Source organism: Delphinus delphis, chromosome 14, assembly GCF_949987515.2.
Source record: "Delphinus delphis chromosome 14, mDelDel1.2, whole genome shotgun sequence".
NCBI lineage: Eukaryota > Metazoa > Chordata > Mammalia > Artiodactyla > Delphinidae > Delphinus > Delphinus delphis.
Window position 1 is genome coordinate 20464688 of NC_082696.1, and position 25462 is coordinate 20490149.

The following is a 25462-nucleotide window of genomic DNA, read 5'->3' on the forward strand; positions in this document are numbered from 1 at the left end:
CCAGTCTTCTTGAGAAGAAAGAGTAGCTTAAAATAAAGCACATTCAGCCTTACAAGGCAAAACTTGGCCTCTAAACAGTGCCTATTCTTTTCAATTGTAGGAAACTTTCTTATTGAGTTATGTAGTTGAAACAAAGGAATTCAGAATACAAGTGGTATTTTTGCTGAGACTGAAACACTGTAAATCATCACAGTGGGTATTGTGTTAGGGGGAGGCCTATTTCTTGGCCAACAACCTCCTCTGTTCAAAATGTATGCCTTCTCCAGCTCTACACAACCACTCTGTGAGAAGATGAACAAAGCAGAGTTTGAGCAACGACGATGTCATTCCGACCAGTCGCTCCTTCTCTCCTCTTATTTCTGCCACCAACCATGTTCAATATAAAAGTCAATCTACAAATAATTTTAGTATGTCTGTAGAATTATGCTCATGCTAAATAAAGGGTGAAGTAGTGCTTTTAAAGGAATATGCTAGATCTACCAATACTGGCATAGAAAGGGATTCAATATGTATAGCTAAAGCAGAAACAAAAAACAAAACAAAAACAGCTGTAAAACAATATGATTTTATATTTATTAAAAATAGGCATTATGCCTATATATTATAATACATCTGCTAGCATATGCACACAAACCAAAAAAAAAAAAATCATCTAATGATGGAGATTTCCCTCCCTGGGAGTAGGGCATAATTTTTATGTGATGAAATGGTTGACTTTTTAAACATATATACATAATATTTTGTTTTTTAAAAAAAGGTAGCATTCTCTCCAAAAATCCTACAAACCTTAAAAGCCATGGAAATAAATGAACACATATGAATAAAATGAACAAATGAACAAAAGGTTATATTTTGTTCTATATCTGAAGAAGTTTTAGTGACTTTACAAACTTCTTAAAGTTGTGAGAAAAACTGTGTACTTGCAAATGTGATTTGGAGTGGTGGCAGAAATTCCATAGCTCCTAACAATTTTTAAATGACTCCCTGACGCAGAAAAAAGTTTAAGAACTTTATCTCAAAAGATTATTATAAGGTCTCATTTTATAAAAGGTCAAGACAGATAACAAATCTTTGTTTTATCAGATAACAAAGCAAAGTCCCTTAAGCCAAATACAGTAGAGACATCTTCTAAATCATGAAAAAATAGTCACTAGATCTCTCTTAGGTCCTCCTCTGTAATTCTTAGGATGACCCTAAGCCAATCATATTTTTAAGCTTATAATTTACAGTTCTTTCTAAATGCTAAAAAAATGTGTCTCTTTCCTTTGGATACAACAGAAACACCTTTCCCAAAGCAAAAAGAGAGGGAGGGAGAGACAGAGAGAAAGTCCACCCTATGAAAACTAACTTTAACCACATATACAAACAAATTATTTGGTTCCTTCCTTTAAATATTGTTTATTGAGCATCTACTACAAGTCAGACCCACTGTTCTCTAGTTAATGTCATTCTTATTTGTTATAGCCCAAGGTTTTTCCTTCTTTCTTCTACTTGATGCAAAATACAAAAACTGAAGGAATGAATGTCCAGCACCAGGCCATCTTAAATGTCCATGTGATCATTCTGAACTGCCTGTACAAAGGCTCTTTATGGGAAATGAAAAGGAAGAGCAGTGATAAACTTACAGGACTTCAATCCTTAGATCACTAAGGATTATCAGTAATAAAATAAACACAAACTTCCTCTTATAAGGAGGCTTAACATTCCTAGACTTCTTCTCTTGGCCTTCATCCAGCAAATAATTATCTCCTTGAAGATAAGTTTCTCCTTCTAAGTAAAGGGTAATCAAATTTATCATAGGAAAACAAAAGACTTAGGCAGTGTCTAAGCTAGTAGGTTATTAAACTGACATCTACTTGTCTACGACAAAACCCTTCTTCCATTCTAACAGTAAACTGAGTATTTCTGAAATGTATACTTTCTAAAAATTATTCTAAATATTATTATTCTAAAAGTTCTAAATATTATTCAATGACAATTGCCTTATCTATATAATGATGACTGGGATGGAGGTCAGAAAAAAATCATATGTATAAAATTATCAAGGAAAGGGCTTCCCTGGTGGCGCAGTGGTTGAGAGTCCGCCTGCTGATGCAGAGGACACGGGTTCGTGCCCCGGTCCGGGAAGATCCCACATGCCGCGGAGCGGCTGGGCCCGTGAGCCATGGCCGCTGAGCCTGCGCGTCCGGAGCCTCTGCTCCGCAACGGGAGAGGCCACAACAGTGAGAGGTCCGCATACCAAAAAAAAAAAAAAAATTATCAAGGAAGAAGTGATGTGTCTAAGTGACATCTATTATTGTCTTGGAAGTATTTTCTTAATAAATTCTTGACTCATACGTAAGTCCTTAAGAACATAAGTAGAGATTTCTTGGAAGTGATATCTCCCATAGGTATGTTCCTTAGTTCAAACTAAATTAACATAAATTTTACTACTATAGCACATCAACTTTTATATTCATATGATAATTATAATGTCCAAGTTCTTATGCCAACAGTAGAATACAATGAACATAAAATCTCTAGCACCTGCCTTAATAAAACTGATTGACCTAAAATAAATTTCTCCCAAAGGTCAAACTATCACTGGATTCGCAGATGAACAAAGAAGCACCCTGTTAACTAACCTCTGACCTTCTTCCCTTTTCATAAAATGAGTCATTTAATTTGGCTACTCGTTTTGTTCCCAAATACACTTCAACATCATGTTTCTCCTTAGTAACATCCTGCCAAATGACACTTTGAGAGAAAACCATTAAATCACATTAACTGAAGTATATGGCTTCAGAATAAAGTGTAAAAAGTGGAGAATCATGAGTGGTTTACATGTTTTTGTCACAGCGAAGTTAAGTCTACTCTTTATGATCCATTCCAGAACTGCAATCCCATGCTGTCTTTCCAGCTGAAAGCACATGGGTCATTCCCTCCCTTTTCCCCATCATCAGATAAACATACAGATCATAATATAACACACACACACACACACACACACACACTTCTTCCAGCATTTTTAAAAATTAATTATAAGTCAGCTGCCAAAAGAAAGTGACATTTATTTCGGATAAGCAGGAATGACTGGGGAATTAACCACCACGCCAAATTCTTTGCGCAGGTCCTTTTTTTTTTTAGGTCCTCCTCTGTAATTCTTAGGATGACCCTAAGCCAATCGTATTTTTAAGCTTATAATTTACAGTTCTTTCTAAACGCTAGAAAGAACTGTGAAAAAAAAAAAGAAAAGAAAATGCAAATCAAGAGTTATCCACCACAACGTGAGAAGGACTTGACCCACCATTGCTAGTTTTGAAGACGGAAGGAGACTGTGAGCCAGGGAACATGGGCAGCCTCTTGTAGCTGGAAAAGACAAGGAAACTGATTCTCCCCTAGGGCTTCCAGGAGGAATACAGGCCTGCCAACACCCTGATTTTGGTACAGTGAGACCAGTGTCTAACTTCTGACCTCCAGAGCTGTAAGATAATAAATTTGTATTGGTTTAAGCCATCAAATTCATACTAATTTGCTACAGCAGCAATAGGAAACAAACACACCCACTCATCTGCAATATTTCTCAGTCATTCACCCTTGCCTGTGAATCACAAACTTGGAAATATAAAATCAGAAGTAGTACCACAAAGCAGGGAGAGCAAAGCTGTAGATATCCAAGCTTCTATACAGATCAGCACCTACTGACAAAGCCTACACGGGGTGTAATCCCACATGAGCTAAACCAAAAGAATGAAATTTGGCCTAAGAGCCTCCTTTTATCTTTCAAGGGAAAAATAACTAGGAAAAAACCCCACAAAACAGACAGTAAGGGAGACGCAGGTCACAATCAGAAGCAATTTCTGCAGGTATCAGCTGAGCTCCGAAACTAGAAACCGACACTGCAAATTCAACAACAGGGAAGAATCATTCACACACAGGTTCTCTCAATCACAGCTACACCCAGGGAGAAGAGTTAGCTCAGCTTTTGGCAGCAGAATCCTAAATATTGAAAAACATGAAGTGAGTTTGCCATAACTCAAGTTAATTCTTCAACAGAACCAAGATATTCCCAAGCTACCAACCCCAATGTCCAGGTCCTCAATCTTTCCCTTGATGTACTACAATAAGCTTCTATACTATCCACCCTCCTATTTGCATCCTAAAGACCTTTGAAAGATTAACGTCTTATGATCACAAAGTTCTGCATGCACAAAATCTCCAAACATCCCCCAATGCCTTCAAAATCATGTATAGCTATCTATATGATATAGTGTGAAGTAACCTACTTAGAATGGCATTCAGCACGCTTTCCTATAGTCATCCCCTACTAATCTGTGCCCTCTGCCTGGAATTCTCTTCCAGCCCCAATACCCCCATCAGTTTCCATATCAAATGGTACCCTCTCTTTCAAGAAGTCTTTAGATAGATGTACTCCCCCGATCCAACTCTAAATACCCACTCCACCCCCAACTTTTAAATTCAATCATACTTTGTTCCTTACTTATAACAAAATATTTGGGGGATTTTTAAAGTTAATAATATTATATCAGTATGTCTCCATGCCCATGTTGATCTCCCCTCCTAATGAGATTCTTAATTCCCTGAAGGAAGAAACTGTCTTACTCCTTGGCCTCTTTCACATAGTTCCTTACACACCATAAGTATACAATAAATATTTCCTGAATTACCAAAGGAATAACCCAACATACCCTTAGGGAAAAGAGAAAAATCCTGATCCTTACGAAGAAATTAAGAGTTAGCCATGTAAGAAAACTTCTTTAACAGGGGTAACTCAACTCCAACAAAATTATAATGTTTGGGGCGGGGGGGGGGGTGGTGTTTTGTTTTGTTTTGTTTGCTTGCTTTAAGCAGGGGGAAATTGTTACGGGAACTGTTGAGTAAGTAGTTTCTGTCTCTCCCCACCTGCAGTTATTCCTACCACACAAAATCAAATTCCTACCAGCTGACTTAGGGCCTAGAAGCTGTCCTGAAAGAGGAGATTTAAGACCCAGCTGGAAAGCAAGCCAGTAACAACAGGAGGAACAAGATGCACCCAAGTCCACTCACCTCTCAACCATTTTACATCACACCAGTCCTGGGAAAACCAGGCTCTCAGTGCATTGCTTTCTAAACGAATCTATCCTTAGAATATAAGTTATAGCTACTAGAACTTGTGGCAATTCACCATACCAATGGACATGTGTACATAAATATATAACTAGGAGCTGGGGCACTTCCATCTCCAATGGGACAAGTAAAGATGGGCAGACTAGAAGTCAATCTTTTCCTAACTTCTGACTCAAAAGCCTAGAAAACACATAGAAAAGAACATAAGCACAAAATATAGTTCTGGAAGATACTGGGTTTCATATCATAATATTTTGTCTCTCTATTTGTCTCTCTGTTTTTAAATTTAAGTAGTAAATTATTATGTGCTACTCTTAAATTATTATGTGTTATTCTTAAATTCTTCTGAAAACATGAAATTCAAAGTACTAAGAAACTTAATTCAAAAGCATATTTCAAATAGCAAACCAATACGATATCAAACTTAAAAATCAAGCTATTAACAAAGTAGACATACCTATAACTAACTCTTCACCACATTTCTATTCTGGACAAAGGTCCTCAAATACACCTTTATTTGAAAGTGTTACTCACAGTGCAAACTCAGCCTCATAGGTCATCATTTATCCTGAGGATCCAATGATCATTTCACCCAATTGAACTCAACACTCACATTATATAAAGAATGACATTTAATGTTTTTTTCCTTTTTGCTCTGCCTTGCTTCAAAAACTATCCAGGTGTTAATGCAGACCTCTTCTCCATATCTTGGCAAAGTTTACTTTGAACAGGCAGTTTCTCATGACCTTCAAGTCTGTGTTCAACAATGAAATCATTTGGCCCTATATCCTATTCAGCAATTAATCACAAACAACAAAGGAAGAACTTTCACATGAAAAATACAAAACCTATGTGGGCCAGCATTCACTGTGGGTCACTCTGGGTCATGTTCACAGCTAACGTCATTGAGGCTCTTGGAATGACCTCCGCTTTTTAGAACCTACATTTAACATTGTGCTGGCGAGGAAACATCACAGCTCTGTGACTTTTAGATAAGTGCTCCTGGAGGTTTGTACTCAGAAGAGGGTATACTGACAGACAGCAGCTGGGTGATGGGGAGATGGGAGGGTGTCGGGAGGGGCAGGGATACAGGTGCCTCTGTTTGTGCTGATCACCTCCCTTCCTTGGGTGGGCTCTTTCCAGTGAGTGCCTCAGGGGGAAATTTCTACCCTGTCTAGGGTGACCACACCAGGACCTCAGCATTTTGACTCCACCCATTTAAAGAAATGTAGCTGTTACATTCTAGCCAAATTTTACTTTTTAAAAATCAGCTCCAATGAGTTGAGTTTTTTAAGTAGCAAGGCAAATAGTTTACTCATTTTCTTTGTTTCCATTACTATTATTATAACTATTATTAATGTGGCCTTTGTTTTTATTCTTTAAATTTTAGTAAGGCAGTGGCAGCATAATGAAAAAAATCGCTGGAATCAACGTGTGTCTCTAATTTAAAAGGCACTTCTTTCCTCATCAGCCATCCCTTTTAGGATCCAGAAATAAACCCATCTTGTCCCCCCCTCAATTCCTGGATGTTTTTAACTCAAACACAGCCTTCTAGACTAAGCCCAAAATTGAAATATTTTACAATATTATAAGTAGTTTATTTTGGAGGTGATCCCAGGAAACACGGGTGGGGAGTGAAACATTGAGACAGGAAAGAAAAGGTAGCCAGCAAAAGGGTCATTTTCAGTTAATTTATCACTGAATCTTAATTCAACAGGGAACTTGGGAGAACCAGTGTAAAATGCTCATCTCGAAAGTATCTTACCTGAGATGCAAGAGAGCTGGGGATTTATACTATAGCAGTCACTGGCAGTGGGTTGCCGGGGGCTGGTACTTCCTGCCAACCTGGGTGTGAGCTTTTCCAGCCAAGCAAAAGAATGCAGGAGCCTGAATTAAAGCAGGGGTTACGGTTAGGGCACCAACAGCCTTTGCTACAGCTAGGATCGGGATTATTTCCAAAAGGATAAACCAGAAGCAACCACGTTAGATGACACATATAACAGAATACAGGGTTCAGTGCTTTTCCACAAAAATATCCTTCAAAAAAAGAGGATGCCACCTTATATTTAAATCCTGAAAGGTTTAATATTATGGGGCACTGTCAATTACTGTGTCTTAATCTGAAACAGCAAAGGAGTGTTTGCGGAAAACCCAGTAATCTGAAAGGACCTCAACCATGTTCAACTTGGATGCTATTAAAGGTCAAGCAAAGAGATTTAATACAGACTTGGTTATTGAGGATATGACTTTTCAACTTCAAGTGGTAGATGGCACAGCAGCTCAAAAAAAAAGTGTGTGGGAGGTGGATAAGCCAGAATCCTCAGATATGACAATACAAATAAAGAAACATAGGAAATGCTTGTCTTGACTAGTAATTATGGGGAGTGAAACTAAAACAACATGTGGTACTCACGATTGGATACTGGCTGGAGCTCAGAGATATTGACATACTTATATACAACTGATGGCATTAAACTTAACACAGTCCTTCTGGAGAACATTTAGTCATACATTAAAGAAACCCTAAAACTAAACCCCTTGTCCCAGAAATTCTATTTCTAGGAACATATCAGAAATAAGTAACTGAAATGAAGAATGGTAGCAAACATCAATAATAGTAATAACAAATATTTATATAGCACACACTAGAGCAGTGCCTGGCTGCTCTAAATGTTTTATATCAGGGTTCCCGACTGAGAGCGAGTCTGACTTCTAGGAGACACTTGGCGATGTCTGGAGACATTTTTGTATATCAAAACTGGTGGGCAGCGAGGGATGCTGTTAAACGTCTACAATGTATAGGACAGCGCCCCCAGCAAAGATTTATCTAGCCCAAAATGGCAACGGTGTCATGGTTGAGAAGCCCTGCTTTACATCCATTCACTTAAATAATCCTTGACAAACCTATGGTATTTTTATTATCTCCATTTTACAGATCAATAAAGATAATTTTTCCATGCACTGTTATACATAATTTTGAAAAACTAGGAATAAACTAAATACCAAAAAACAAGGAGTTAATAAATTATATAAAGCTAGCCGATGGAAGCATGAAAATTACTTATTTGAAATATAATAAAACTAAAATACCAGAACAAAGAATTGTAAGTTTTATATAATTACAATTATTTTAAGATATGAATATAAAGACTAAATGGGAAAATAAGACATGAAAGTTACTATTCTGTTAAGATGACAGAAATTGTAATGGATATTTTTTCCTTTCTAACATTCATATTACTGTGATTTTTAAAAGAAAAAACACTCAACAATGGAGATAAGAAATTTGGAATTTTCCTTAAAGAATGAAAGTTCTTATGAAATAAGGAATATCTTATTTTAACAACACAAGAGTTAACAAGCTAAGAAGACAGTTAATATCAAGACATTTAGGAAGAAGGATTTCCATGGAATAGCACCAAATGTTAGTGTTTTAAATTCTGAAGTCATAGTATTCCCGTTCAGGGTAAGAAAGAATTAGCTAGATTTTATATCTACTTCTCTATCGTTTACTTATTTCATGGTTCACTATCACCTAAAGATAATGGGCAAAAAGAATCAAATTTCAATTCAGTTAAGTTTGATTCACAATAGCATCTCTATTACATAAGGTAATTTAAACTGTTATTTTAAATGTATTAATAATAGTAATAATATCAGTATTAGTAACATTATTATTGTTGCTATTATTAGCAACATGTATTGAATGCTTCCTACGTGGCTACTGTGTAATCTAATCCCCACAACATCCACATGAGGTAAATGCTTTTATGGACCCCATTTACCAGCAAAGCTCACAGACATTTAAAATTAAGGAATTTGGGGCTTCCCTGGTGGCTCAGTGGTTAAGAATCAGACTGCCAATGCAGGGGACATGGGTTCAAGCCCTGGTCCGGGATGATCCCACATGCTGTGGGGCAACTAAGCCCGTGCGCCACAACTACAGAGCCTGCGCTCTAGAGCCAGCGAGCCACAACTACTGAGCCTGCACTCTAGAACCCGCAAGCCACAACTACTGAGCCCGCGTGCCGCAACTAATGAAGCCCACACACCTAGAGCCCGTGCTCCACAACAAGAGCAGCCACCACAATGAGAAGCCCGTGCACCGCAACGAAGAGCAGCTCCCGCTCGCCACAACTAGAGAAAGCCCGTGCACAGCAACGAAGACCCAATGCAGTCAAAAATAAATAATTTTTTAAAAAAATAAATACATAATTAAATTAAGGCATTTGCCAAGGGTGTACAGTAAATGGAGGCACCTGCGTTGAAATTCAGGCAGTCTGACTCCAAAGCCCAACTGCCCCAATCAAAATACAAGTGTGCTGGGGACAAGGTGGGGTGAGGGGAAGACAGCCTCTGTCCTTGCTCCTCTCCCTACAGCAATGAACTGACAGCATCTGATATGTAGGATGTAAAACCTGCCTTTTGAAATATGTTTCCTAATTTTTCTGAGTAGACCTAACAATGAATTAACCAACAGGATCTCATATTTTAAATAATTTTAAATTACTAAAATTAATTTTTATTATTTCAGATTTAAATATTGTAAATAATTATTTTAATAATCAATCAATATTGACAAATAAATACTTGCCAAAAACAGCTGAGTGAATTCAAAGGAGAAAAAAAATAAGGCTGTCAGAGTTTCCACACGAAGTCCTACAATCTATGATTCTAACATGAGGGGATTTCGTCCGATCCTCATATCCTATTGGATATTCTGTTCTCATAGATCTGAGGATTAAAAAAATAAGTCTGGGCTTCCAGTCTGGTGGCGCAGTGATTGAGAGTCTGCCTGCCGATGCAGGGGACACGGGTTTGTGCCCTGGTCCGGGAAGATCCCACATGCCGCGGAGTGGCTGGGCCCGTGAGCCATGGCCGCTGAGCCTGCGCATCCGGAGCCTGTGCTCCGCAACGGGAGAGGCCACGGCAGTGAGAGGCCCGCGTACCGCAAAAAAAATTAAAATAAAAAAAAATTTAAAAATAAGTCTATCTCCTGTCAATAGGAAAATGGATACCTAAGACTAAGGAATGGGGGACTGTCTGTTTAAACAATTTAAGCATCTGTTTCTAGAATGCTGAAGAGGATCGAACAGGAAGGTTAAATATAAAACACTATTTGTAGATATCATATTATCGGGCTTACCTGTCTCTAGTCTAGTCTCACCTCCCCAGAGTATATATTACGAAATGAAGTCACTAAAAACAAAATGCTGTGATCTTCTGAGATCCCTGAAGCAAAGATTAACTTAACAAATAACAGGGATCAGGACACGAATAACATATCGTCATGCAGAAAGGAGGGGAATTTGGCATGAACCAAAGTACAAGCTCCTACCCAGGCTGAGCCACTATCAGCTCAAAGCAGGCTACAGCCTGGTGTGAGGGGGAAAGAGGAACAACTGGTCTCCACATTCCACACCTACAAAAACCTCCAAACTCCACACCTGTGAGCTGTCTCAGTCATGGGCTACAAGGTCAGAAAGGAAGATGGCAGGTAAGGAAGGTGGAAAACCTCCTTTGTGCATGGAGCTTAGATTTCTTCCCACCATATATATGTATGTGTCCGACAAACTGTGAGTAAATCTTATCAAAAATACAGCCCTCTTTATATGTGGAGATTTCAATGTATAAAGAATCCTGGTGTGTCTTTCTTAGCTGTATGTCTTTAAACACCAGCAATAACTGAAATGAAGGAAGATACCAACAAGAACAACAATAGCAAATATTTATACAGCACTTACAAAAGCAGTAATAGGCTGATCGAAATGCTTTCTATCAGGGGTTTTCGACCAAGAGCAATTGTGCCCCTGAGGAGACATTTGACAATGTCAGGAGATATTTTTAGGGGATTTTAGACATTAGTAGGACTGACAGACACATTCACCACCATTATCCCTTCTGATTATCTGGACATCAATCTGATTGGTGGGGTCCCGTGCCATATCAGTTGTTAAGTATTTTTAATAGTATACCTCTGCCTGAATATACTATAAATAGTTAAAACAAATATCATACCTAACAACACCTGAGAGGTCAACAAATATTTTCAATAATATGGAGTACTTCAGATATATTAACCGAATGTCAGCCTTTGAAAATAACTTTCCCCTTTTCCAGGTCCCAGAAGGCCAATGACACCTGAAAAATCTTTTCCTTAATCTAGTTATCACAGGAATTGGCACTCTTGCTTTGTGAACATACTTGCAACTGTGACTGCGTGTAAGAATTCAAATGCAAAGCCCTAACTTAAAGAAAAACTTGGTACAAGTTATAAATATTATTTCATCTGTAAATCTACAAACTTTTAACAATAACGCTTAAGGAGGTCTTTGGTTAATGTTATTAATAATAACTTAATAATAATGTTATCAGTGTTGGTTCATTAATTGTGACACAGTAAATGTCACATAGTAATGTAAGACATCAACAACAGGGGGAAGGGGATGCAATAAATGTCACATAGTAATGTAAGACATCAACAACAGAGGGAAGGGGAAGCACTGAGGGGTATATGGGAACTCCCTGTACCATTTTTGCATTTAATTTCTATAAATGTATAACTATCCTAAAATAAAAGTTCCTTCACACAAGGTAAAAATACACATAATAAAATTACAGTATATTTTTCTGTACAAGAAAATAAGAAAAGCTAATTCTGGTTCATCCATATTACATTTTCAGTCTCACACACTGTTGACTTACAAAACAATAAAGAAAAATGGTCAAGAATCATCCAGGTGACTTTTGACTGTGCTGCGGGATTTCACATGCACGCCTGCTTTCCATACCTTTCTGACTGGAATTCTATCTCATTCACAGAACAAAAAAAAAGACAACTGAGCAACTAAAATGTGCCAGGAGCTGGGGTAGGTCTGAGCATTCAACGACAAGAATGGGCCCTGTCTCCAAGCTCACAGACTAGAGCTCGGTTTCTCAAACAGGCAAAATGACCACTTGGGGAGATTGTTAAAATGCAGCAATAGACCACACTTTCAAAAACACTGATCTATAACACCTATCATAAATGCTGGGACAGATGAACACTTCTAGGGACCACTGCCTTTGATCCTGGCAGGGAAGCTATGGGAGGAGCAGAGGAGAGGGCACCCAACCCCCACCTGGAAGGCAGGGAAGAATTCCTAGAAAAGGTTTACTTGACCAACCACTGGAGTGAGTTGGTTTTAATCCAATAGTAGAATGAACTTGAGGACACATCCTGCTTAGAGTGGGGAAGCCTCAGTACCAAGAACATTGACAGCTTCTGAAAGTAACTGAACACTGGGTACCAAGTACCAACCCCAGCAGCTGGAAACCAGCAGCACAGATGAGTCTAACTCGGGCCACTCCAGGACAGAGAAGGGGGCTTTGTTCATTGGAATTCAGTTACTGACGAAATATGCAAACAGGATTCTAGGCCTGATTGTATGCTGCAGGAAGCCATCCGGCCTCTGCTCACTCGCATAGTCATCTCCCTGGAAGAGCTTTTTCATGTGCTAATGGGTTTCTCAATTTTTGCCTACTTCAGTAGCAAAATATCATGTCATATTGATTCAGGTTGTTTGGCTTTGAGATTTCTTTGCTCTTTATGTTTTTGTCTCCTCTACATTCAGCCTGCCAAGAGGTGCATCTCATGATTAAGGAAACAGTCACTAAAATGAGGGCCTAAGGCACTTCACTGATGTCCCCACACTGCACACATGTGCAAACGTCCCTTGTCATCTATGTGCGGCCTGCAGACCACACAGTGGTCCTGAGCTGCTGGTGACCAGAATCATTTAGTTTAAAACCTGATTGAAAACACCCCAGCAACTACAACAGGACCCAGAAAATAGCAGGTATTCTCTGAATCATTTATTTTGGGCTCTTTTTTTTTCTTACTTCTCATTCTTAACCATGTGTGGCTGGGTTGAGGTTGACAGAAAACTGACCACTACTCCATGTAAGAAACAAAGATGAGAAATTTTAGAAAATTACAGGGAAATCAATGCCTACTTTCTTCCTAATGCAAACCCAATAGGATAAGAATGGTTCATCGTAAAACACCAGGCAAATATTACCTACTGGGTGACTTCCAAATTATGGGAAGTAAATGTCAATCCTTTATTACAGTAATCAAGAGGGAGATTTACCTTCGGCACCATTCATTTTTATTTAGATTTTGTTACTTAGAGAAATTCTGCAGCATAAGGCCTAGCAACAAATTCAGTAAATACAGAGTGCAAATCTCAAGCACTTTTTAAAAATGGTGCTCTGTTCATTTAGCCACAGACAAATTCTCATCATAAAACATAGGATTCTTCTTGTAACAGCAAAAGAAGTGGGTAGGAAGGAGGTGGATGGATAAGGATCTAGTGAGAAAATGAGAACTGCTTCCTCAACCCATTTGCAAAATATCCGTAATTTCCCAGCTTAAAAATCCATCACTATGAAATCCACCATGATTTTTTAAATGCATAGGAGCAAAGATAGAATGTAATCATTATTTTAAAGAATTCACATGGTCAGAGATAAAACATAGTAAGAATTTCATTTCATGATTTCTTTTCTCCTCCAAATGTCCCATAAATCACTGGCCCCACAAAAACTCACAAACTATACTTTTCCTTTGCCTGCTGTAACACTAGTTATTCAAAGTTGGACAATAAATATTTGTTAACAACTAACTAAACAGTTCTCAGAGTACTGTCAGATACCAGACTGCATGGGTGGGTCGGAGTTATGTAGGGAGAAAATGCATCTGCTGGGAAAAACTGTCAAATTTCTTCTGTCAAACACAGTCCAGGCGCTTCTAACACCATAAAGGGAGTTCTTGCCTAAGAGTTGAAGCAGAAGGTAAACGCACAGAATCCAGGAGTCGAACAAGAAAACAGGCCAGGTCAAAAGCCTGGAGATTCATTCTGGCAGCAGGTTCCTAGCTAGGGGCGGGCTGGCTGGGACAGAAGAAAAGGGTCAGTGTTGGTATGACAGGAGGAGCTGTTTCTCAGAAGGCCAAGTGCATGGCTATCAGATGAGGCATTCCCATTGACGATATGCAAGTGACCTAGAAGAATCTGTGCAAGATGCCTATCTTACAACTGCTGTGTAGCCCAGCCTCTAACAGTATCTGGATCAATGGCGTTAAACTGAAATCTATCGTGTTTCCAGACCATTATGAGGGTTTTCCTCTATTTGGAGAAATAGTCCTCTCTGCAGACTAAATAAAGCTTTTTACATAAGGCACCAAAAGGCAAACAGGTCACACAGTACAGAATCATATGGGAGGCTGTGTGCCCTTTCCTTTTGCTTGCTTTGCTTGCTTGCAAACAATAAAAACCTTTCTGAACAAATGAAAGTGAACTTTGAAACCAGCAAAACATTTCAGGCACCCTGCCACAAAGATATTCTCCAAACAACTGCAGCCTGTATAGCTCTAAATTTCTTGCCACTTACAGGATGTGTGGTTAAATGAGCCCAGCAGAGAATTACAGCTTTGATGCTTTGATGTCAAAAATCACTAACAGATCTCGATCAAAGGGTGAGAAAAAACTGGCAAATTTTCGCTATGATGGCGCACGTGGGGCCTCATTCAAGCCAATGTTTTATCTTCATTTAATATCTACACTGTATTTTTTTTTCTGTTATTAACTTAAAAACTCTTCTAACAGAAACAGCCAGCATTTATTGTAATGCTTCCTGCAATCTGCCAAGCACTGCGCAAGGGATTTTACACCTTTAAAGACTTAGAACAGCCCCATTATCTCCATTTTACAAGAGAGGAAACTGAGACTCAGGACGCAGAAGAGCTGGGACTCCACCGTGTAAGTCTAAGTCTAGAGCCTTTCTGCTAACGCTAACATGTTCCACAAATTACACAGAAAATGGGTTATTCTAAAAATAATACTGGGGGGGGGAGGAGCTTTCCTGGTGGCGCGGTGGTTGAGAGTCTGCCTGCCGATGCAGGGGACACGGGTTCGTGCCCCGGTCCGGGAAGATCCCACATGCCACAGAGCGGCTGGGCCCGTGAGCCATGGCCGCTGAGGCTGCGTGTCCGGAGCCTGTGCTCCGGGAGAGGCCACAACAGTGAGAGGCCTGCGTACCACAAAAAATAATAAAAAAATAATAATAATACTGGGGGACTTCCCTGGTGGCGCACTGGTTAAGAATCTGCCTGCCAATGCAGGCAACACAGGTTCGAGCCCTGGTCCGGGCAGATTCCACGGGAGCAACTAAGCCCGTGTGCCACATCTACTGAGCCCGCGCTCTGGACCCCGTAAGCCACAACTAGTGAGCCCACGCGCCTAGAGCCCGTGCTCCTCAACAAGAGAAGCCACCGCAATGAGAAGCCCGTGCAACGCAACGAAGAGTAGCCCCCGCTCGCAGCAACTAGAGAAAGCCCGTGTGCAGAAACGAAGACCCAACGCAGCCATAAATAAATAAATATTTTAAAAACTAATACTGGGACTCACCATCCCTATGAACATAAGTTATCGGGACATGAAAATGTAATAAAACAGTGAGGGCACCTAAGTAATCACCTGTCTTGAGGGCACCTAAATAATTACCAGCCTCAGCACAGTTTGGGATGATGACAGCTTCCACAGCCAAAAGAGAAAGTGAATATATAGAGTCCAAACCCAAAGACTCAACCTTCTGTCCCAGAGATCCAGAAATCACGCCTGTCTTTTAAGTTGGAAGTTAACCATCTTAAAACTCAAAATTCAAGTAAGTCATTCAAAATCTGCCATTTTGCATGAATTCCCTTCAGAATCAGTAGGGGTTTACAAGTCAGAGATCCAAACAACAGGGGGGAAAAGAAAAAAGGGCAATGTATGAAAAGGCAATCTATTGAAGAATTTGTCCAAAAGCCAAAAAACATATGCAGAGAAGTTCAATTTCACACACACACATACAAAAATGCAAGTTCAGACAATTATTTACTACTTTTCATCTCTCTGCCCTTTGTGGATAGCAGTTTAACAGTAAAAACATATTGGCCCCAGAAGTTACCCAAATTAACTAAAATATATGTACACAGGTCATTATTTTTAATATTTTTTAAATGGGATGCACTATGACAGGATGGTTTCATCCTTAGTTTAAAAAGGAAAACTGTGCATGTGGGAATTTAGATGTAAAGCTGTACATTTATATATTCATAGAAGAAAGTATGGCAGGACAAACAAAACTAGTAACAATGATCATAGAGGGGGAGAGGAACTGACAATTTGCCGCTTTGTATAATTTTAATTTTGCATTAAAATTTTTAAGAAGGAGGCTGATTATTTAAATATATTACTCAAAATTTAGCATCAAAATGTAATGCAATAAAATGCTTCATTAACTTGAGAACAACCCCACAGAGAGGGCCCCACTAATTCCCACCTAGCTCACAATCCAAGTTTCAATACTTTGTGGTTTAGACAGAAAGTTTTTGACCTGGGTTCCTTTAGCCCTGGCCTAAAATTTCACTTTGTCACAATGGTAGGACTGGGCTATGACTCATCTTCCTCTGCCAAACAATTAAAGTTCTAGTTCAGCGGGAAAAAACGACTTGAGCTGCCAGTTCACTGAACTGTTCAAATCAAGGTCAAAATATTGGGGCAGGGGCAAAGGGAGTCACTGAGTCCAGATCCTATCTCATTCTCACACCAGTCCTTTCCGTGGCCCTCCAACCAAACCCTGAATTTGCAAATGATCAGAATAGAAAGCACCTGGTGCCCTCTAACTAGGGTCAAAGAACCCAAGTGAAACATGAAACCAGGATCCGTGTCACAATCATACCTTTCAAGTAATGCCAAGGAAAAACACAAGTAAAAAGATGACAGAGTGCACAGCTTCAGTTTAAATATATTTTAAGTACCACACAAACATAATATTTAATTACCCATTCCTACACTGCAGGTAGCAGGCAAAGCTCTTTATCAACTGACTATATTTTTATAATTTTTACAGAACTTATTATTCCTTTTATTTACCTGGAACTCTTACTATTGCTTGCAAGGTGCTTTAAAATATGTTACATCATTAATCCTGACCACAATCCCCTCAGGGGTACGACTGGTTGGGAGACCAGTCTCAGAAGTTCAATGTCTTACACAGTCGATAGTAGGGGGAACTGGGACCCAGGTCCCCCCCACCCAAACACTTCTTCAGTACCATGTTAATCACAATTCTCATTTCCCTCGCCCAAAATTCTTGTTTCAAACAAGTCACTCTGTCTACCCTTCGCCCAACTGAACAATTTTTTTTTTCTCTCAAGCCTCTGCAAATTACATTCCACCTGGTCTGCCTAAGCACCAACTCATTTTCTTTATAAACATTAAGATCAGCTAAAAATTCACAAGCCCTGAGAAATTCTCCCAGACAAACCTCCCTGCACTCTGATACTCTAAATGACGTGTTCCTTTATTCTCATACAGTCAACAGGCGGGTGAGGCAGCCACTAATATCTGGCAAAGATAATCACACCCCTTCCTTTCAAACTAACTTTGGCACCAAGAACCTTTGGAGCAACCTCTCTGTAGTGTCCCCAACTGACCCCACCTCCACATTCACACACAGAGACACCTCAGCCCCTGATGAAATTCTTATTCCGACGTTCTCCACCTGCCTTGCTTCATGAAGACGCCAGCAACCAGGAGCCCTGTCTCTTCAGAGAGGTCTGCTCAGCGTGCCCTGAGCCAGCCTACTCCCCTGTGATCCCTTCCAAGAGCTTCTTCCTGATGACAGCTCATCTTCAGACGGGCCACCGTCTCATATAACGCACGCCCCTCCGGCAGCGCAAACCGGAAACGAGCAGGTCCAGCCCTCATCCAGCCTCGTGCTGCTCAGAGGAACCTGTTCGTCCAACCATTCCGCAAGCGGAGACGGAGACTCCGCTGCTAACAGGCATATGGGTTCGGTGCTGACGTACAGCACTGCCAAAGCTTCCTTCTTGCCCCTCTTCTGGAGCTTTCGGTCTGGTAGGGAACCAATAACTCTCCCCTGTGCACCTCCATCTTGAATCCATGTCACAATCACTTGGATAGTTTCTTTAACAGTACAAAGTCAAGGCCTCGGTTTATTTATGTCAGGCTTCTGAGTGTGGGGCCCCAGCACACTGGTGATGCTAACGTGGAACCAAGGTTGAGAATATTTGAACCCGTTTATCTAAAAAGGAAACGGCTGCCACAGAGTCCTGTCAGCCCGACAAGAAAGCAGGAAAGATGACAAGAAAAGCAAGGCCTCCCAGATGTGGCTTCCTGAGCAGGGCAATTTCTAGACCTAAATCATCTGTGCATTAGTAGATGCCTACAACTCCAAATAATTTTTTATTTCAAACTTGCAAGCCTTTTTTTTTTTTTAAACTTTGTTCTCCTTCAATTCGATTATTGTAACATTTGGTCATTTGTACACAGATATCAAGATTAAGTAAAGGAAAAGTAAATATTTTAAAATATAAAGATTTTACATCAAAGATAGATATAGATACTCAGATTTCAGCTTACTCAGTTTTCCCTTGTTATATCTCAACAGATAGCTGAGAGGCAAATGTGCTAAATTAGAGTTCCACATTTTAGAAGACAGCAAAGAGCAAAAGGATGGTCAATTTCAAAAAATAACACTGAAAGGCTAATTTTGAACAAATATGTACTTTAATTTATTCCATTTTATTACTTGTTGTAGTATTCCCCTTAGGTTCTGCAACAGTCATTTGAAACATCAACCCCTGTATGGTCAAGAGTTTAATGCAAAACACTTATGGTTTCACTCTTTCCAGCTTACTTGAGGTGTGTAAATAAAGGATTCACCCCAAAGTTTAATCTACTATGGAGACTGCTTTGAAGACCAAAAAAGGCCACTGTTGTAATGGAATATGCCATCCATAAAATGTGTACTCTTTTTTATGTCTTTATAACAAGATCACTAAAGAGAGCTACCCTGCAGATACAAGAAAATAGTAAATTAGTAACAGCCAATAAGAAGAGCGTCTAGGCCCTTGTAGAATCTGAAATCATGTAATACTGATTTTCTATTTTTATTAAAATAGAATGCCCTGAAATATTTATTTTTTTAAAAAATGCTTTCTATTTTCTTAAAGACTTTGGACTGATCACAGGGCAGGAAAGAATGCTATCTGAATGAACCAGAATTCATATTTAAAGCTGCAGTCTACTCATTTAAAAGTTTGCTTAATATTTAAAGGTTTGTTTGTTTTTCTTCTAATTATCTTCTGATTTCAACCACTATAGTTACCTGAGACCCTCTGTAGCAGGACAGTAACACGCAGACTAGCAGACGAAGAAGACTATTCATGCCGGGGAAAGAAAGAGGATTGAGAGTCAAGAGATACCTTTGAAAGGCCACAGGCTGCAATGCTACTCCTGCACGTGGGGTTTTAATTCAGTTCCTGATAGGTATTTTAATTCTCTGTTGAGACCACACTGATCCTTAAATAAGAGAGAAAAGTAACAGCCAAAAAAGAGAATTATAGCACACTGATTTCCTATTACACTTGGCCAAGAAACCAGATTTGCTAAGAAAATATGGGCTGCTCCAAGCATTCTAGTTGAAATGTGCTCCAGAGAGAGGATGCCTACCAGCATTTACCACATCATTCATATGGAGTTAGGAAGGAAAACATTAAGAGGGAAAGAGTAATTCCAAAGGAAAGAAAACCATTTTTAAAAAATTCTAACCAGCCTAAAAGTTGTCCCATAGTAACAATATTCAAGCATGATACGTAAGGTGAAATATTACACATCACTTGAGTTTTTTTTTTTCTTCAGAAAACTTACGTGACCAGTACACAAATATACAGATTAAACAAGATATGGACATCTGAACCCATTAGAAAAACTAGGTCACCCTGGAAGTAAACTCCAGTGACAGTGACCAATCCAACGTGAAGTTCTGTGTCTGCACTTCTTCTGAACAAGACTGCCTTAAAGCAAAACTCCTCCATTTACAGCCCCCTCAAAAGAACAAATGTCTGATCCTCCCCTTAATCAGCTCCAAACTATTTTTAAAAGTAAAATACATTTTTAGTCAGCACAGTAAGTCAAGCATAGTAAGCTATCATCATACAACAGCATAAAGGAAACTCTCTCTACAGGACAGTAAACAGTCAATACATAATAAACTAGTTTGAAAATACATGAAGTACATTTGTCTCAACAAAGGTATGGCCCCTTGAGTGCTTTTTCCTAAGAAGCCAAGAACTGGAAAACAATCGCATGCTGAAGCGAAGGATGAAACCCACAGCGCTGGTCTCGACTATTCAGAGTCTACAACAGATGTGGCGTCAGGAAGGACAGGCCGGGCTGTTCCCATCACCGGCTGGCCGTTACTTAACACACTGGGTTCAGTAAGTGACTGAGAGAGCCCTGTCTTTGCTGATATCCTCTTTTCATAACCTCACGGGCGGGAGGGCTGGGAGTCATGCAAGTTGACAAACTTACCTGGTAAATGTTTGCTGGCCTGGCGAGCTACCTGCCATGGCAAATCAAATCTGCACTTTTTCCAACGAAATGCGGTGGCCGCCGGGCCACTCATCACCTACATTTGCTTAAGTGAGGAGGAAAAAGATGCAGAGGAAGTGGATTTTAACAAAAGCAGCCTGCGAACTGCACACTGGGATGTCCTGTTTTGGGGTGGCTTTTATTTTTCCCGTGAGAGGATCTGACTAAACCTAACTGAATCTCCTCTAAATACCAGACAGGAAGTCACACTTCGCAGTTAGTGAAAATTCCTTACATCATTTTTTGTTGTTGTTTTTTTAATTGTCACAGCTAAGAGCCTTTGAATGTTTCTGATCTACTACAAAGAGATTATAACTTTGCTTCCTGTTTTTGACAGTGTCAGCTGGTAAAGGGCACCTCCACCCACCTCCTTACCCCACTATGAATATAAACAGAGGCGTTTGCCCTGAGTATACAACTGGGCTGAAGAGTTTCGTTACATATTAACTACACTTCAAAGAATAAATCAGACTTGTTATTTCACTTTAATATGCATATATACCTTGGGAAAAGTGAAACTCAAAAGGATTTCTTCTTCATTCCTTAGAGATTGCTATTATGGAAAAAATAAACTCAACCACACAGAATACTAAGATGAGAGGTAACAGTTTTGATTCATATTTTCCAGCCTATTCTATCTTGTGTATTTGCCTTGCTCTTTTGCTATATCATTTATGCAGATGTCATCCACACAGCTACATAGCACAGGGAGATCGGCTCGGTGCTTTGTGACCACCTAGAGGGGCGGGATAGGGAGGGTGGAAAGGGAGATGCAAGAGGGTGGGGATATGGGGATATATGTATATGCATAGCTGATTCACTTTGTTATACAGCAGAAACTAACACACCAGTTTAAAGCAATTATACTCCAATAAAGACATTAAAAAAGAAAAATAACTTTTTCCCTTATTTTTCAATATAAGGCCTGAGGCCTTACAAGATGTATTAATAATGATCATTCATTTTCTAAGAAATTTTCCATGTCCCAAGGCTGCACTGTATAATCCATTGTTTTCGTTATTTCTTGGCATACAGCTGACTATGAAACTGACCGCTGAACCTTCCTATGTCAAAGAGAACTTTCCACTGTGGGAAATTTCTAAAACATTCATATTAAGCTAAGTGGAAATGTCATCATAGTTCAGGAGCAAATATGGTCTGTATCACCCAGTACAATTTCTAAACTAGATTCTACACAGGAAAGGCAAACCACGGAACAAAAACAAGTACCAAGCCTACAATGGAGTTTCTGCAAACACTGGACTTGAAGAAAATCAGAAGCAACAATCAGTTTATCAAAGTTATCTGAAAGTTCTTCCAAAAAGATCTAAAAGAAGCGCACTTTTAAAAACTACTCTGTAACGTCTATCCACTGACCCCTTCTTCTGCTAGATTACACGGTGGCCTCATTTCTAGTTCTTGTGAAATCAATAGACCATTTAAGTTGCAAGTATCTGTCTAGGGTATGCACTTTCTTATTCAATCTGGTGTTGACAGCAGTAATCAAATTTTGTACATACCACTAGCTCTATTATAGCTCAACAGCAACTGGCTGCCAGCCTAGGTTTACTCTCATCCAAAAGGAAAGAAAGGAGTGGACTGCAGAATTACAGAACAAATCAGCTGAAACTACAGGAGGTGGTGTGGAAGTGAGCAAGTGAAGCAGAGGCATTCAAGACTAATCCTCCTTCCACTGGGGAGACATACACCGGGCACATCAGCACGGCCAAGCACAGGTCAGCCAACCTTGACCATTAAAGGCAGACATTTTCTTCATTCCCTCTATTATCTGCAAACCCTCTGGGCTTTGAACATCTTATTACAACTGTCCGTCCTAACTACTGAACCTACACCTAAACCTGCAGAGCAGCAGACAAAAGCCAGAGATAAACCACACCCTCCAACACCAGAGAAACCAAATGTGAGGGAATACAAGTTACAACACTTCCCATGAACTGTCCAGACACAACTGGCTTCATGTTGTAACTCTTCTGTATGCACATAAGCTAGGATCAAGCCTTTTTCTCGGATCAAAATGTTCTCAATTCATCTTCTGTAAAAACAAGGTCGGCCTTAAAAAAAATTGGGAAGGGGGTAGAGACCTGACTTTGAAAGTCTACTCAACTTGCATTTTTAGAGTTCAAAATCTCTAAGAAAACCATATTCCTGCTAACAGATATTCTCTACTTAAAGGGAGCATGGATGATACCATTTCTTGGTTTGACAAGCAACTTTCTCCCTCATTTTTTAAAACTTGAAATAATTTTAGATTTACCCAAGAAGTTGTAAAAGTAGTACACAGAGTTTTCATATTCCCTTCACCCAGCTTCCCCAAATGTTATCATCTTACATAACCAGAAACCAAAAAATTAGCACTGATGCAGTACAATGAACTACTCTAGAGATCTTATTCAAATTTCTCCAATTGTTCCCTTTTTCTGGTTCATGATTCAGTCTCAGATCCTGCACACAAGCAACACTTCAAAAATGCATCCTTTCATTCACTATCTAATGCATGTTTCTGATCCCCCCCAAAAGACCTGTTTTCTTTCATGTTGATGAGGTAGTTTCATCATCAACCATTGAGTCTTCCAGGCAATAAATGTTTATTTCCTCCACAATGCTCTTCATACCTAATCTGTGAGTCTTATCTTGTAAGCACAGGTCAAATAGAGTTTCACAGTCCCTTGTCCAAAACCCTTAGACCAGATGTGTTGCCAAATCAGAACTTTTCCCATTTGAGAAAAGTTACACTGCACATAGGCTATACATTACATTAAAACAAAAACAGCGAGATCCAGGGCAATTTCCCCTAGTCAAACACACTAATACTTCTGCAGTAAATATGTGTATTTTATGAGGTAAGTGGGATAAGTAAAGATTTTAAAAGCATCCCAACACTCCAGGTCCAATTTTGCCACCAAATGAGCTCGGGTCAAGCTCGGGTTTTACTATCAAATGAATTACAAAGAAAATACCTTTCAGTTTTTACAGCTCTTTTTAGCTATTACAACTGCAAATGAGGGAGTGTAGACCTGTACCTATGAAATCCGTGGCCTCATGCATCTCCCACCCACCTTCACACCACATCCTCTTTCACCTCCAATGTTGCCTCTGCCTCCAGGCTCTCTTTACTCCAATTCACCCTCCCACAGAGCCTCCAGATAGATCTTTCTAAAGTACTTGCAACTCTCTAGCTTCAAAATCCTTAAAGATTTCCCATGCAAGGAAGGAGGTTGGAGTCTAATCTTCTTCATGAAGTTCACAAGGCTTCCACCAACTGAGCCAACTCCTCTGACTGTAACAGTGCTACACCCAAGAAGAATAAAAAATGAAAAAGGCATAGTCTCTGTCCTCAAGAAGCTGCCATTTAATTCAATCTCTTGAATATTTTCACCTAAGTAAAAATATAGAATATAGCTTCTCCAATCATCCAAGAACGTATTGGGATTTTTTTTTAACTCATTCTTTTCTAGCTAAGAAATTCTACCTTAGTTCTTGATCACATTAAAGATTACTAACAAAATCCAACATGTTGGCATGAAAAAGATTTTTCACATGATTCTAACAACACATGTCTAAAAATACTTGCTATGCTACTGTTGCAATTACAAAGAGCAAAAGCCAGGAAAACTTTTCTAAAAACAAGCAAACCCAAAAAAGTAACATCAAAGATGTTATTTAATGGGCTGAATGATTTCTCATGAGATTGTTTTTCCAAAGCACAAAGATATAAATAAAGTCTGAAACCATGCCTTTGTTTCCATATTAGTATACTAATGGAATCGAATGACATTATAACCAAGAAAATTATGTTAGAGAGAGCTACACAAAAATCCCCACCATCAAAGAGTTTAGAATTTATCCCAACCACACAAAGGCTGATCTCCAATGCAGACATTAAGGAACATGCCAGTGAAAGAGGAAAGAAATCATATTTTCAGTATTTTAGTTTTGTTTTCTAAGGTGCAAAGACACTTACTTGGAATGATGAATTAAAAGAAAAGTTCCTAGACATTGTATTTCAAGATAAAATTATAACCTTTCTTACAATTATCTCAGGAAAAGTGTACAAAAGCAGTGAGAGTAAGAGTTAAAGAACACCACCACCAAATCCCATAATGAGGGGGGTAGAGAGAGGTAGTAGGTATACCCGTGCTCTTCCTACACCAAGAGAGGGGAGGAAGGTTCCCTCCCAGGGTGGCTCTCCTCTCTCAACAGAGTGTGTGAGTGTGTGTGTGTGTGTGTGTGTGCGCGCGTGCACACATGGCAGGTTTCTCACTGGCAGTGTTGCTTCCAAACAGAAGTGACAACTGCCTGGAACCGACAGAGATGAGGTATCCGGTGGCGGACAGCAATCGTGGTAGAACAGGCCAACACTGCACGGATGCCGAGTGATGCCACTGCTCTGTAAAGCCAGGATCCAATCTGCCAGGGGCCTGGAACCCTGCAGTGCCGACTGCTTAAGACAGGGGTCCCTGGGACAGCCACTCAGGTAGCAAACACCTCACTCTAGCAGAAGGAAGGAAGGTTATCACCATGGTTCTTCAGGGAGCAGGAATAGTTGTTTAAGGAGACATCAAAAGAGATGAATAAAATTCAGATGCTTTACAAAGAAAGAGAATTTTTAAAACATTACGAAAAAGGAAAGAGAAAGGGAGTAATTTTCCTGAATTTTCTAAATGTTCTGTTTTTATCAATCAGGTGAAAAATAAGTGTTGTCATTTCTCATTTACCTTTGTATTGTCATCCTTTAGCATGGAACCTGGAACATTGTAAGGACTTAATGAGCATTTACTGAAAGAAGAGACACGAGCTGATGTGGAAGACATCAGAGTGAAAGTAAGAGTGGACCAGGACAGTGAGAGGAACCC

The 25462-nt window shown here is 39.5% G+C and overlaps 1 protein-coding gene across 8 annotated transcripts in view; it reads right to left on the reverse strand.

Moving 5' to 3' along the window:
* Positions 1-25462, reverse strand: part of UTRN (utrophin) — a 497409-nt gene that overhangs the window by 419416 nt on the left and 52531 nt on the right. Inside the window, exon 1 of one of the 8 annotated variants that reach the window (XM_060029850.1) lies at positions 17699-18423. The exons of the other annotated variants lie outside the window; for them this stretch is intronic. Coding sequence (XP_059885833.1) covers positions 17699-17708 — 10 coding nt within the window. The 5' untranslated portion in view covers positions 17709-18423. Of the gene's footprint in view, positions 1-17698; positions 18424-25462 lie in introns of those variants that run through there. 8 annotated transcript variants of the gene reach the window in all.